At 44.3% G+C, this 13,582-nt stretch overlaps 1 protein-coding gene across 1 annotated transcript in view; it reads right to left on the reverse strand.

Moving 5' to 3' along the window:
* Positions 1–13,582, reverse strand: part of magixa (MAGI family member, X-linked a) — a 70,940-nt gene that overhangs the window by 33,699 nt on the left and 23,659 nt on the right. The window contains exons 10-16 of the mRNA XM_042003872.1: positions 12,365–12,534; positions 8,489–8,579; positions 6,703–6,865; positions 5,995–6,610; positions 5,227–5,290; positions 1,475–1,696; positions 1,023–1,289 (exon numbers count right to left, since the gene is read on the reverse strand). Coding sequence (XP_041859806.1) covers positions 1,023–1,289; positions 1,475–1,696; positions 5,227–5,290; positions 5,995–6,610; positions 6,703–6,865; positions 8,489–8,579; positions 12,365–12,534 — 1,593 coding nt within the window. The remainder of the gene's footprint in view (positions 1–1,022; positions 1,290–1,474; positions 1,697–5,226; positions 5,291–5,994; positions 6,611–6,702; positions 6,866–8,488; positions 8,580–12,364; positions 12,535–13,582) is intronic.

Here is a 13,582-nt window from a genome sequence, read left to right on the forward strand (position 1 = left end):
CTTCCGGATGAACTCAGGCTAACTTCTGGCTAACTTCTGGCTAACTTCTGGATGAACTCAGGCTAACTTCTGGCTAACTTCTGGCTAACTTCTGGATGAACTCAGGCTAACTTCTGGCTAACTTCTGGATGAACTCAGGCTAACTTCTGGCTAACTTCTGGATGAACTCAGGCTAACTTCTGGCTAACTTCTGGATGAACTCAGGCTAACTTCTGGCTAACTTCTGGATGAACTCAGGCTAACTTCTGGCTAACTTCTGGATGAACTCAAGCTAACTTCTGGCTAACTTCCGGATGAACTCAGGCTAACTTCTGGCTAACTTCTGGATGAACTCAGGCTAACTTCTGGCTAACTTCTGGATGAACTCAGGCTAACTTCTGGCTAACTTCTGGATGAACTCAGGCTAACTTCTGGCTAACTTCTGGATGAACTCAAGCTAACTTCTGGCTAACTTCCGGATGAACTCAGGCTAACTTCTGGCTAACTTCTGGATGAACTCAGGCTAACTTCTGGATGAACTCAGGCTAACTTCTGGCTAACTTCTGGATGAACTCAGGCTAACTTCTGGCTAACTTCTGGATGAACTCAGGCTAACTTCTGGCTAACTTCCGGATGAACTCAGGCTAACTTCTGGATGAACTCAGGCTAACTTCTGGCTAACTTCTGGATGAACTCAGGCTAACTTCTGGCTAACTTCTGGATGAACTCAGGCTAACTTCTGGCTAACTTCCGGATGAACTCTGGCTAAGCTCAAGCTAAACATGGGCTTTGATCTTTGGTAGGTTGCAGGTGAAAGTCCATTTTTCTCAACACTTTAAACTTGGCTTAGTTGACACTAGCACTCGTCCACCAACTTTGTGGTTGGTGGTTTGATCCCCAGTATGAGCATGCAGTGGACTGCATATATATGAAAAGAGGCTCTGTGTGAATGAATCCCAACTCACCTCTTTAAGTGCAGACCCTTCAACTGTATCGTGTGACCCCACACACCTGTATGAAAACAGCACGATGACGTCACTAACCTCCACTCGCTTCCTGAGAGGCGATGACGAATCCAAAGCCTTCTCCAGGCCGCCTCCTCAGCTCCACCTCCACCGTCTTCACTCCTCCTCTCCCGTCCTTTGCCACTGCTTCCCCTCTAACCGGGGGAGGCCCCCCGGCGCTCTCCTCCACTCCCAGCAGGTCGCGGGGCTCTAAGGTCAGCGTCACCGGAACTGAGTCCAGGAAGCTGGTACTCTGGATGAGGGCTGAGGCCGGGGGCCCATTAGGGGTCTGGGGATGAGGTGCTCCTAGAAAACAGAGGGGGGCTCTGAATCTGGTCTTGAAATGACCTGGTTTAACCCTACAGGCTGAAGGTGGAACTATAGCTCTGCTGCTGGAACTCTGAGATTTACTGAGCTGATCTTTTTGAAGCACAACAAGATCTGAAGCTGCCTTGCTCAGCAGCATGCAGCACTAATTGGGGTGCATTTACCTTGGTGGGTCCCAGGAGCTGGTAGGTGGCCCTCCTTGGGACTTTCGAGGGCCAAGCCAGCCTGGCTAAGCAGAGGGACGCCCCCCAGCAAGGCACCAATGGATGGAGAAGGCATGTCTGCTGAGGTGGGGGGGTGAGAGGACGAGGAAGGGGTGGTGGAGATGTGGGGGGAGGACATGGGCTTGTAGAGGTTGGGGGTGACGACAGGGGAGGAGACTGGACCTGAAGGAGAACAGAGTGAAAGTTCTGAGGAGGTTCTGGAGACAGACAGCTTCATGTTGGGTTCAGACTGCCTGAAATCAGCTGATCAGAAATCTGCTAATGATGTTTTTTTGATAAACTATTCTTCAGCTTCTTTTCCATCAGCTGTTTGGTGTCCACAGATAACTTCTTACAATACCCGTTTCCACCAAGGGATCCAGTTCCTGGACTGTTTGGTTTGTTAAACCCTGATCTCTGTTGCGTTTCCACAGCAACCGTATCCACACCTGGTAAGCTTTGTAAAAGCTGAAAAGCGATAGATGCATCAGCTATAAAACAATGTCATAGAGGTGCAACGTCCTTGAATTCTAAGGAAGAGCTGTTCCTCTGTATCAACCTGGATCCATTGGTGGAACTGGGACTTAAGGGTGAATTGACACCAGGATAGTCCAGGGGATGTGGTTAGATCAGGTGAAGACCCCAAGAAATATCACCCTTCCTTTCCTTTGCTTTATTTTACATTCACTGGACCAAACCACCTGGACAATGTCACACAGTTACAACTACAGATGACTGGGGGACGATATTCTCCAAAACGACCACTGACCAAGAAACAAGAAGAAAAAAATCCAGCTTTTTGATTGGCCAGAATCTAACGGCTCGTTAACCGCAGATAAACGACAGAAGTTTATGCAGTTTGGTTTCTGGCACGCTAACCAGTTCTTGCCTGTGGAAATGCAAGATAATGCATCCCAGCCCGTACTGTACGTGATCATACCGAATTGTGCCGTACCGAACCGTAACGTACCGTACCTTACCGAACCGTACTGTACCGAACTGTACCGTACCAAACCATACTGTACCGAACCGTACTGTACCAAACCATACTGTACCGAACCGTACTGTACCGAACTGTACTGTACCAAACTGTACTGTACCGAACCGTACTGTACCGAACCGTACTGTACCGAACCGTACTGTACCAAACCATAGTGTACCGAACCGTACTGTACCGAACCGTACTGTACCGAACCGTACTGTACCAAACCGTACTGTACCGAACCGTACTGTACCGAACTGTACTGTACAGAACCGTACTGTGCAGAACTGTACTGTACCAAACCATACTGTACAGAACCGTACCGTACAGAACCGTACTATACCGAACCGTACTGTACCGAACCGTACTGTACAGAACTGTACCGTACCAAACCATACTGTACCGAACCGTACTGTACCGAACCGTACTGTACCGAACTGTACTGTACAGAACCGTACTGTGCAGAACTGTACCGTACAGAACCGTACTGTACCGAACCGTACTGTACAGAACCATACCGTACCAAACCATACTGTACCGAACCAAACCGTACAGAACCGTACTGTACAGAACCATACTGTACAGAACCGCACTGTACCAAACCGTACTGTACCGAACCGTACTGTACAGAACCATACCGTACCGTACTGTACAGAAATGTACCATCCAAACCATACTGTACCGAACCATACCGTACAGAACCATACTGTACCGAACCAAACCGTACAGAACCGTACTGTACCGAACCGTACTGTACAGAACCGTACCGTACAGAACCGTACTGTAACAAACCGTACTGTACAGAACCGTACCGAACCATACCGAACCGTCCTGTACAGAACAGTGCATTACTGTACAGAACCGTACCATACAGAACCGTACTGTATCGAACCGTACTGTACAGAACCGTACCGAACCGTACTGTACGGAACCGTACATTACTGTACAGAACCGTACCATACAGAACCGTACTGTACCGAACCGTCCTGTACAGAACAGTGCATTACTGTACAGAACCGTACCATACAGAACCGTACTATACAGAACCGTAACGAACTGTACCGTGCTGTATAGAATCGTACTGTACTGTACGGAACCATACCGTACCGTACTGTACAGAACCGTACCGTACAGAACCGTGCTGTACCGAACCGTACTGTACCGAACCATACTATACAGAACCATACTGTAACGAACCGTAACGTACTGTACAAAACCATACCGTACCGTACTGTACCGAACCGTACTGTACAGAACCGTACCGAACCATACTGTACCGAACAATACATTACTGTACAGAACTGTACCATACAGAACCGTACCGTACCGAACCGTACTGTACAGAACCGTACCGAACCGTACATTACCGTACAGAACCATACCATACAGAACCGTACCATACAGAACCGTACTGTACCGATCCGTACTGTACCGAACCGTACATTACCGTACAGAACCATACCATACAGAACCGTACCATACAGAACCGTACTGTACCGAACCATACAGAACCGTACCATACAGAACCGTACCGAACCGTACATTACTGTACCGAACTGTACATTACTGTACAGAACCGTACCATACAGAACCGTACTGTACCGAACCGTACTGTACAGAACCGTACCGAACTGTACCGTACTGTATAGAATCGTACTGTACTGTACAGAACCGTACCGTACAGAACCGTACTGTACCGAACCGTACTGTACAGAACCGTACTGTACAGAACTGTACTGTACCAAACCATACTGTACCGAACCGTACTGTACCGAACCGTACCGTACAGAACCGTATTGTACAGAACTGTACCGTACAGAACCGTAATGTACCGGACCGTACCGTGCTGAACCGTGCCTTACCGAACCGTACCTAACCATGCCATACCGAACCATATTGAACCGTACCAAACTAAACCAAACCTTGCCGTACCGAACCATACTGAACCATACTGAACCGTACTGTACAGAACCGTACTGTACCAAACTGAACCATACCGTACCGAACCATACTGAGCCGTACCGAACCGTACCGTACCGAACCATACTGAACCGTACCGTACTGTACTGAACTGAACCTGTTAGTGAAAACGGGGCTTAACAAGAAACTGAAACTGGAGGAAGAAGAAGACCCAAACAAAACCAGAGAAATATACAGAAATTTCTCCATCTGTATTCATGTTGGTGTTGGACATGTTTGATCCCTAGAAACAGCTGAGTGATCATGTGATCAGAAATTTGAGAACCCATTCACAGAAAATATTTCTATTGATCAGGAAGTTTTTTTTATGTTTCTGTCAACCTTTTGTCAAGGCCTGGCCCTTCTTCTGTTATTTGACTTGACAACTAGATGATGTGGTGTTTAGTTGCCACTTGGGGGCAGTAGTCAGAAATCTGAGCTGCTCTTGGTTAAGTTGCTGCGTTAGCTTTGCTCTGCAGAGTTGAGCCTAGACCAGCTGTAAAGATCTGATTTGTGTGGGACTGAAACTCAGATTAAATAATGAAGACAGTCCAATTCTGTCCTTTGTTATGGACCTTTTACGCTGGGTCTTTCCACACTTTGTGCTGATGTTCAGAAAGTTGAGTTGGCCCTCAGAAAATACCCAGAATTCTTCACTCTAGTACGACACACCAACAGTGTGTTTATCCTGTAATCATCTGATTGGACAGAAGCGTCCTGCAGTCTGAACCCAGCAGAACTTGTCTCAAAGGAAGCGAGCAGGGCGGTTCACCTCCTCTGTAGACCAGCAGCACCACCTCCCCCTGCTTGGTGTGTTCCTGAAGGACTCTCTGGACCTGGAGGAGGAAGTAAACTCATGGTTATAATTCTGCTGGAGCAGATTAAAGCTACAGCAGTCACGTAATATGGGACTGAATACTGGTTTGAACAGTAATAAAGTCTTTTCACCGAGTAAATTTAGTTAGCCATGTTTGATACCTGCAGTGTGTTTGTGATTGGTGGAGCTGTTTGGTCCTCTACTGTGTTTGATTTGAGCTGATCAGAAATCTATCAGCCAGCATCTTGAGACCAGAAAGTCCTGCTTAATTCTTTATACTTTAATTAACAGGTTTTGTTTTTATCATTCGTGTTTGGCTGAGTGATTAATAACACATTTACATTTCTGATTCATTCAGCAGCAAACAACTAGAGGAGGGTAAGTTCTTCAACTTAGTTATGTTCTACCTCAAGGCTTCATACGGGACCCTGCTCTCTTTTCATGGTACATGCTTCTGTCGAGGTGGATTTTTGCTAAGTTTACCTTTTGGTCTCTTGTTTTGCAAATGATGCACACAAACTAACGTCTTCTGATGGGGTTCTGTTGAACCGCCTCTCAAGCCAGTGATTTATGGAGGTGAACTTTTCAGTTTTAGTGTTTTCTGATGTTTAACATTCAGATGGACACTTTTTAATTCAGCCAAAGATTTGTTATAAACATCCGACAGCTGCTGGGTCTCAGAGTGAGTTTCCCTGAGCAGTCATGTGACCTGTGCTGACCCACCTGGGCAAAGCTGAGACTCTGCACGTCCGCTCCGTTGATCTTCACGATGGCGTCTCCGGCCTGCAGCGAGGGGCACTGCCGCCGATCCCAGATCCGCCTCACCACCGCCTGCTGCCCTCCCTGTCCCCCCACCATCACACTGAAACCCAGACCGCCACTCTTGCTGCGCCCAAGGGCCACCGGCACGAGCTCTCCCCCAGACGCCACCGCGGGTGACCCCGCCCCGAAGGGGAGCACTAGTCCTGGGTTTCCTCGGGAGGCCGGGGAAGAACCCTGGTGGCTGGCGGGACAGCCGTTAAAGCCACACGGGGGGACGTCTCTTGGCAGGGTCAGGGCAAGGGAGGTCTGGGGCATTGGTGGGCGCTGTACAGGAGCACAAGGAGGCATGGGGGAGCAGGTGGGGTTGCTGCTGGTGGGGGCGCTTGTGGAGTTCTGTAGGAGGTCTGTCTCTGGCTGAGAAAGGGGCAGTTTGGACAGAGCATGGGAGGACGAGGAAGTGATGGGAAGCGTGGACGTGGACAGATCGCTCTCTGAAGACTTGGAGCTCTGATGGTAGAGGAGGGAGGAGGAGGAGAGGGTGGGGAGGGTGCTGCTGTTGTACCGAATCAGAGAGGACCTGGAGGAGAAAACACAAGAGAACAAGATGAGCTGCATCGTGAAGAAACTGTCGGCAACACACCTGACGGACGCCATGACACTAACTCTGACCTGCGAGTTCCCGCGTTGGACGGGCCGCCATCAGAGTCACTGGGAGTCCTCTCTGGAGGGGGAGGTTGGCCCAGCGGGAGGTCAGAGGACATGCGGGTCGGCGAACCTGTCATCCCATTAGTCATTTGCTGAGCTGCATAAGTGGGCGGAGTTTGTGCCAGTCCTGCATTGAGGTTGAAAGTAATTATGTGTGCAAAGCATGGAAGCACATTTTCCCTCGTACTTATTATTCCACATTAAAATCAAAACTTTCTGCACATAACTCGTCACACAGTTCTGAGAAAAGCCAAAGTTCACATGAAAACATGCAGCTCGTTTAGGAGGAGAGCTTTCACTGATTCACTGCGCGGGGTTCACGAAAATCACAAAAAAACTGCTAAATTTGTCCCATTGAAATGAACTGGATTCTACCGAAATGAGAGGAACCAAGCCAACTTTGGCGCCCTGTAAATAAAACATACTTTTAAATAAAAACATCATTCGCAGTTTAAACGGGTCACAAAAATAACATTTTCATCACCTTAGAGGACAATTTCATGTCTTTTACGGCCTTGACACAATCACAGTTTAAGTTTTTATGAAATTTCAAAACTTCCCTCGGAGGCGCCGTCCTTTAGGTGTTTTCTGTACAAATTATACATCAAAACGTAAGAATTTTGACCATCATTACGATTTCTCTCAGATCCCCTCAGAGTACAGCGGGCACCTACTGCTGGTGCATGACATTTAAGTTTGACCCAGGTTTTTTCTCCCTAAGGAGTTTAGTTATATTTAAGCTGCCATAAAATCTATATAGTAGACAGTAGAATAAGAAGAGCTGCATCTGTGTTTAACAGATCCTTCTGCCGCCCATGCTTTCAATACGAATTATCGTTTTCTGTTACAGTTTGCTCGAAGGGGGCAACTGAAATCTGAGTCAGTGTCTCTGTGAGGAGAGACAAGCCACCGTCGCCATAACAACAGTAACAATCTGACTGAGATGACACCATTGTCGTAGCAACCTTAACGACCTGACTCAGCCCTGCCGTAGCGCGGATCGGCAGCCTCGTTTCCGTCGGCTTGTCCCAGGGCAGCTGTGGCTACACAAGTAGCTTTGCATCAGCAGGTATGAGTGAGGAGTGGATGAATAATGGACTCAATGTAAAGCGCTTTATAAATCTAATCCATTATTATTATTATTATTATTATTACTGGAATAATGTACATGCCTCCTCATGCAGCCCCATGTGGTGAAGCACAGAACATTTAATGAACCCGCCATCATTAGACTCCATCATAATACCCATAATACCCGCATAATGCAGCCTTATTTCCTGTATGTATCTGTCTCTATCTCACCGGGCAGCAGTCACATTGGCACCAATCACAATTTCTTCTAAAATGTTCTAGCTTATTAATTATGTTGGAAAATTAAAATGAATTTCAACAGAAAACTAAAAGTTTATTTCTCCCGTTGTGGATTCTACCGGCTACAGGAAAACCAGGAAAACTGCAGGATGAGGAGAGGAACGCTGTCGCAGCATTGGAGTGCTGCTATATATATCCACTTGATGATGATAAGTTACTAATTACACAGATGGTTGTTAACTAACAACTAACCAGGTTACCAAGTAGCCTTCAGCTTAAATGAGTTGATAAAGCAGGGAGATCATCTTTTTTAATCTTTATGAATCATTTTAAAGTTTTGACCAAATTCCTAGACCTGCTGTGTCCTCTCAGCTGGTCTAGGTCTTGTGTTTTGTGGTGGATCTGGTTGGCCCGGCTGTAGGTCGGTGACAGCACTGACCTGGTGTGTTGCCGTTGGCATTCAGCGGATGGCTGTAGGTGAGGTGGGTCGGGCCTCGGCTCGGGTTGGTGGACTCGCTGGGCGTCTGCGGCTGCGTGAGGTCAGATAGCAGGTTAGACAACGTCAGACTCAGTTTCGCCGTCATTCCAAACCATTTCACACGATAAGGAAACACATTCTCGGGTCTCTCTGCAGCGCTGCTAGTAAACATTCAGAGAACTAGTAAGACTAGAAAAAATAAATGGAATATAAGAAAAAGCTTGTGAATAAAAACATCTTTAAACAGTTTTAGAATTAAAAGAAACACATTTTTGTATTTGTGGAGAGTTTACTCGTTACCCCGTGAGATCTGTCACAGTACAACTAACAGGTTAAACTAACAAGTTAAACTAACAGGTTAAACCACCTGGTTAAACTAACGGGTTAAACTAACAAGTTAAACTAACAGGTTAAAGTAACTGGTTAAACTAACTTGTTAAACTAACAGGTTAAAGTAACGGGTTAAACTAACAGGTTAAACTAACTGGTTAAACTAACAGGTTAAACTAACAAGTTAAACTAACAGGTTAAACTAACAAGTTAAAGTAACGGGTTAAAGTAACGGATTAAACTAACTGGTTAAACTAACAAGTTAAAGTAACTGGTTAAACTAACAGGTTAAAGTAACTGGTTAAACTAACAAGTTAAAGTGACGGGTTAAACTAACTGGTTAAAGTAACAGGTTAAACTAACAGGTTAAAGTAACTGGTTGAACTAGCAAGTTAAAGTGACGGGTTAAACTAACTGGTTAAACTAACAGGTTAAAATAACGGGTTAAACTAACAGGTTAAACTAACAAGTTAAAGTAACTGGTTAAACTAACAGGTTAAAGTAACTGGTTAAACTAACAAGTTAAAGTGACGAGTTAAACGAACTGGTTAAAATAACAGGTTAAAGTAACGGGTTAAACTAACAAGTTAAAGTAACGGGTTCAATTAACAGGTTAAACTAACAGGTTAAAGTAATGGAATAAACTAACGGGTTAAACTAACAGGTTAAACTAACAGGTTAAAGTAACTGGTTAGACTAACTGGTTAAAGTGACGGGTTAAACTAACTGGTTAAACTAACAGGTTAAATTAACGGGTTAAACTAACTGGTTAAACTAACAGGTTAAAGTAACTGGTTAAACTAACAGGTTAAAGTAAAGGGTTACACTAACAAGTTAAAGTAACGGGTTAAATTAACTGGTTAAACTAACAGGTTAAAGTAACTGATTAAACTAACTGGTTAAACTAACAAGTTAAAGTAACTGGTTAAATTAACAGGTTAAAGTAACTGGTTAAACTAACAAGTTAAACTAACAGGTTAAAGTAACAGGTTAAACTAACAAGTTAAAGTGACGGGTTAAACTAACTGGTTAAACTAACAGGTTAAAGTAACAGGTTAAACTAACAAGTTAAAGTGACGGGTTAAACTAACTGGTTAAAGTAACAGATTAAACTAATGGGTTAAACTAACAAGTTAAACTAACAGGTTAAACTAACTGGTTAAACTAACAGGTTAAAGTAACGGGTTAAACTAACTGGTTAAACTAACAGGTTAAAGTAACGGATTAAACTAACTGGTTAAACTAACAAGTTAAAGTAACTGGTTAAACTAACAGGTTAAAGTAAAGGGTTAAACTAACAAGTTAAAGTAACGGGTTAAACTAACTGGTTAAAGTAACAGATTAAACTAACGGGTTAAACTAACAAGTTAAACTAACAGGTTAAAGTAACTGGTTAAACTAACAAGTTAAAGTAACTGGTTAAACTAACAGGTTAAAGTAACGGATTAAACTAACTGGTTAAACTAACAAGTTAAAGTAACTGGTTAAACTAACAGGTTAAAGTAAAGGGTTAAACTAACAAGTTAAAGTAACGGGTTAAACTAACTGGTTAAACTAACAGGGTAAAGTAACTGGCTTAAACTAACAAGTTAAAGTAACGGGTTAAACTAACTGGTTAAAGTAACAGATTAAACTAACGGGTTAAACTAACAAGTTAAACTAACAGGTTAAACTAACTGGTAAAACTAAGAGGTTAAAGTAACTGATTAAACTAACTGGTTAAACTAACAAGTTAAAGTAACTGGTTAAACTAACAGGTTAAAGTAACTGGTTAAACTAACAAGTTAAACTAACAGGTTAAAGTAACAGGTTAAACTAACAGGTTAAAGTGACGGGTTAAACTAACTGGTTAAACTAACAGGGTAAAGTAACTGGCTTAAACTAGCAAGTTAAAGTAACGGGTTAAACTAACTGGTTAAAGTAACAGATTAAACTAACGGGTTAAACTAACAAGTTAAACTAACAGGTTAAACTAACTGGTTAAACTAACAGGTTAAAGTAACGGGTTAAACTAACTGGTTAAACTAACAGGTTAAAGTAACGGATTAAACTAACTGGTTAAATTAACAAGTTAAAGTAACTGGTTAAACTTTTTTTTTTTTTTTTTTTTTTTTTTTTTTAACCTGTCTTGTCCAGCATCGTTGCAAACAGAATGATTGTCTGGCTGCCGTCTGGTGCTGGGCAATTTTACTCTATCAAGCAGGGATTTATACTCCATGTATAAAGTCCCTCTTGATGACATGAAAAACTTTATTAAATCAGACTCTTAATGCTGGACTTGACCGGAGGGGACAGAGAGAGAGAGAGAGAGAAAAGAAAGTAGAAAGAAGAGGGAGGGGAGAGAGAGGGACAGAAAGGGTGTGGGGAGTGCGGGTGGGGACTTGAAACATCATACAGAAGACCATGTAATCCATACTACTTACAACATATATAGCTAAGATCATCCTGGCCAGTAGGTCATTACACAACTAGTTGATAATAGTAACAATAATAATAATAAGAGTAAGAGTAATAATAATAATAAGAACAGAAATAATAAAAAAAAGAAAAAAAAATATGATAATAGATATAAGTGAAACTGCTGTATTCAAGAACACGCGCAGAGAAACCTGTGTGGATGTGTTGGAGAACTCGGCCACACGGCGACGCAAAGACTGTGTGGAGACTTTCAGGAAGGAGTGACCATGCAGAGTGATCATGCAGATGCCACCTCACTTGAACAGAGGCCAGAGTCAGGCCAGCGGTCCCGAGACCCAGGCCACCAGCCCCCCCGCAGGCAACAGATCCCGACCGGTCCACAGAGACGACCACTCGCCCGCCCAGGAAGGCAGCAGCAGGAGACCCCAGCAGGAGCCGCCCCGCGGACACAGGGCACCGGCCCCGGCAGGCCGAGGCCAGCAGTCCCCGACCCCCCCGGGCACCGACAGACGTTAGTAAAGTAACTGGTTAAACTAACAGGTTAAAGTAACGGGTTAAACTAACGGGTTAAACTAACAAGTTAAACTAACAGGTTAAAGTAACAGGTTAAACTAACAGGTTAAAGTAACGGATAACGGGTTAAACTAACTGGTTAAACTAACAAGTTAAAGTAACTGGTTAAACTAACAGGTTAAAGTAACGGGTTAAATTAGTGTGTTTTAAACAGTGTTTGTTTCATAACGTTTTATCTTCATGGTTGGACTCAGATGTTTGAAGCTTGTTTGAGGTTCTTTGTGCTCTAACGTGGAGGAAAACTCATCAACAACAACGTGGACGGAGGAGACATTATCAAACGTTATGATGGGGAAACTGACTGACATTGTGAAGGGACAGGTGGAGGAGTTTGATAATGCCTGGAGACCTGAAGTATAATCATCTAAAAATCAATGAAAGTTCCTGGACTGTATCTTTTTTTCTTTTATTGTCTTTTGTACTTTATTTTTACTTCTGTAATTGTTTGAAGATGTTTCACAATGTCAAAATGCTGGAAATGTCAATAAAAACATTTGAAGAAAGTGAGGACCGTACCGATTCCAGACTCTGTTTGGGGCAGCCGTCGGGGTTGTAGAGCATCGGGTATCCTCTCCTCAGGACCACGTCCACGCTCTGACCCATCAGCACTGACTTCAGCATCTCCACCACCTCTTTGTGGGAGCGACCCAGTACACAGGTGTCGTTGATGTAGACCAGGATGTCCGCTGCAGGACCAAGAGAGGCCAGAGAACAGAGACATCAGGTCACACAGAGATGCTGAAGCTCCATGAACTGAAAATAAAAACATCTCCACTGTTCCTCTTTCTGTGATCTGAATTAAATAAAAGTCATAGCTTCCCTTTCTCCACATCAGTATCTTGAAGTTAAAAACCAAAACCTGTCATGTAAACAACTCCAGATGTTTCCTGTTTCAGAGGAAACCTGCTGAGAACACGTTTGATCTGCATGACAACAAAACTGCAAGAACATAGAACAGATGTGATCTGACCCGGATGAGGCTACAGGGGGTCCAGACGTCAGGAAACTCCTCATAGTTCCTAAAACTATTGGAGGAAGTTCTCTTTGTTCTATCAAAATCAACTGAGGATAATGAAAGTCTGTAGGAGGCTTTCTGAGGGGAACCCGGTGTGTGCTTGGTTGGACATATTAACACAGCAGTAGAACCTTCATTAGAACCTTCATCACAAAAAAAAAAAAAAAAAACATCAGCACGTTTTAACGCTAAAAAACAAAACCAAGCCAAAGGACCGACGGTAAGGAACAGAGATACTTCACTGTTCCTGTCTGATGTCTGAATGCAACCAAAAGTCTATGAAGGTCATCCTCTGGAGATCACCCAATCCTGTTCAATCCCAGAACAGCTTAGGAAAGTTTTTCGACAGCTTCAATTGTTCCTGCAAGTCTCTGACTTCATTACCTGGAAAATTACGGATGTTTGGAAGCACTGACGTCTACGATGAAGACTTCTAAGTCCAGTTCAAGTCATCAAGAAGGAGACCCCCAACCCTGGCCAGGAAGGAGACCGAGGACCGCAACGCTGGCCAGGAAGGAGACAGAGGACCCCAACGCTGGCCCGGAAGTAGACCAAGACCCCCAACACTGGCCAGGAAGGAGACCAAGGAGCCCAACGCTGGCCAGGAAGGAGACCGAGGACCCCAACGCTGGCCTGGAAGGAGACCGAGACCCCCAACACTGGCCAGGAAGGAGACCGAGGACCCCAACGCTGGCCCGGAAGTAGACCAAGACCCCCAA

Source organism: Melanotaenia boesemani, chromosome 13, assembly GCF_017639745.1.
Source record: "Melanotaenia boesemani isolate fMelBoe1 chromosome 13, fMelBoe1.pri, whole genome shotgun sequence".
Lineage (NCBI taxonomy): Eukaryota > Metazoa > Chordata > Actinopteri > Atheriniformes > Melanotaeniidae > Melanotaenia > Melanotaenia boesemani.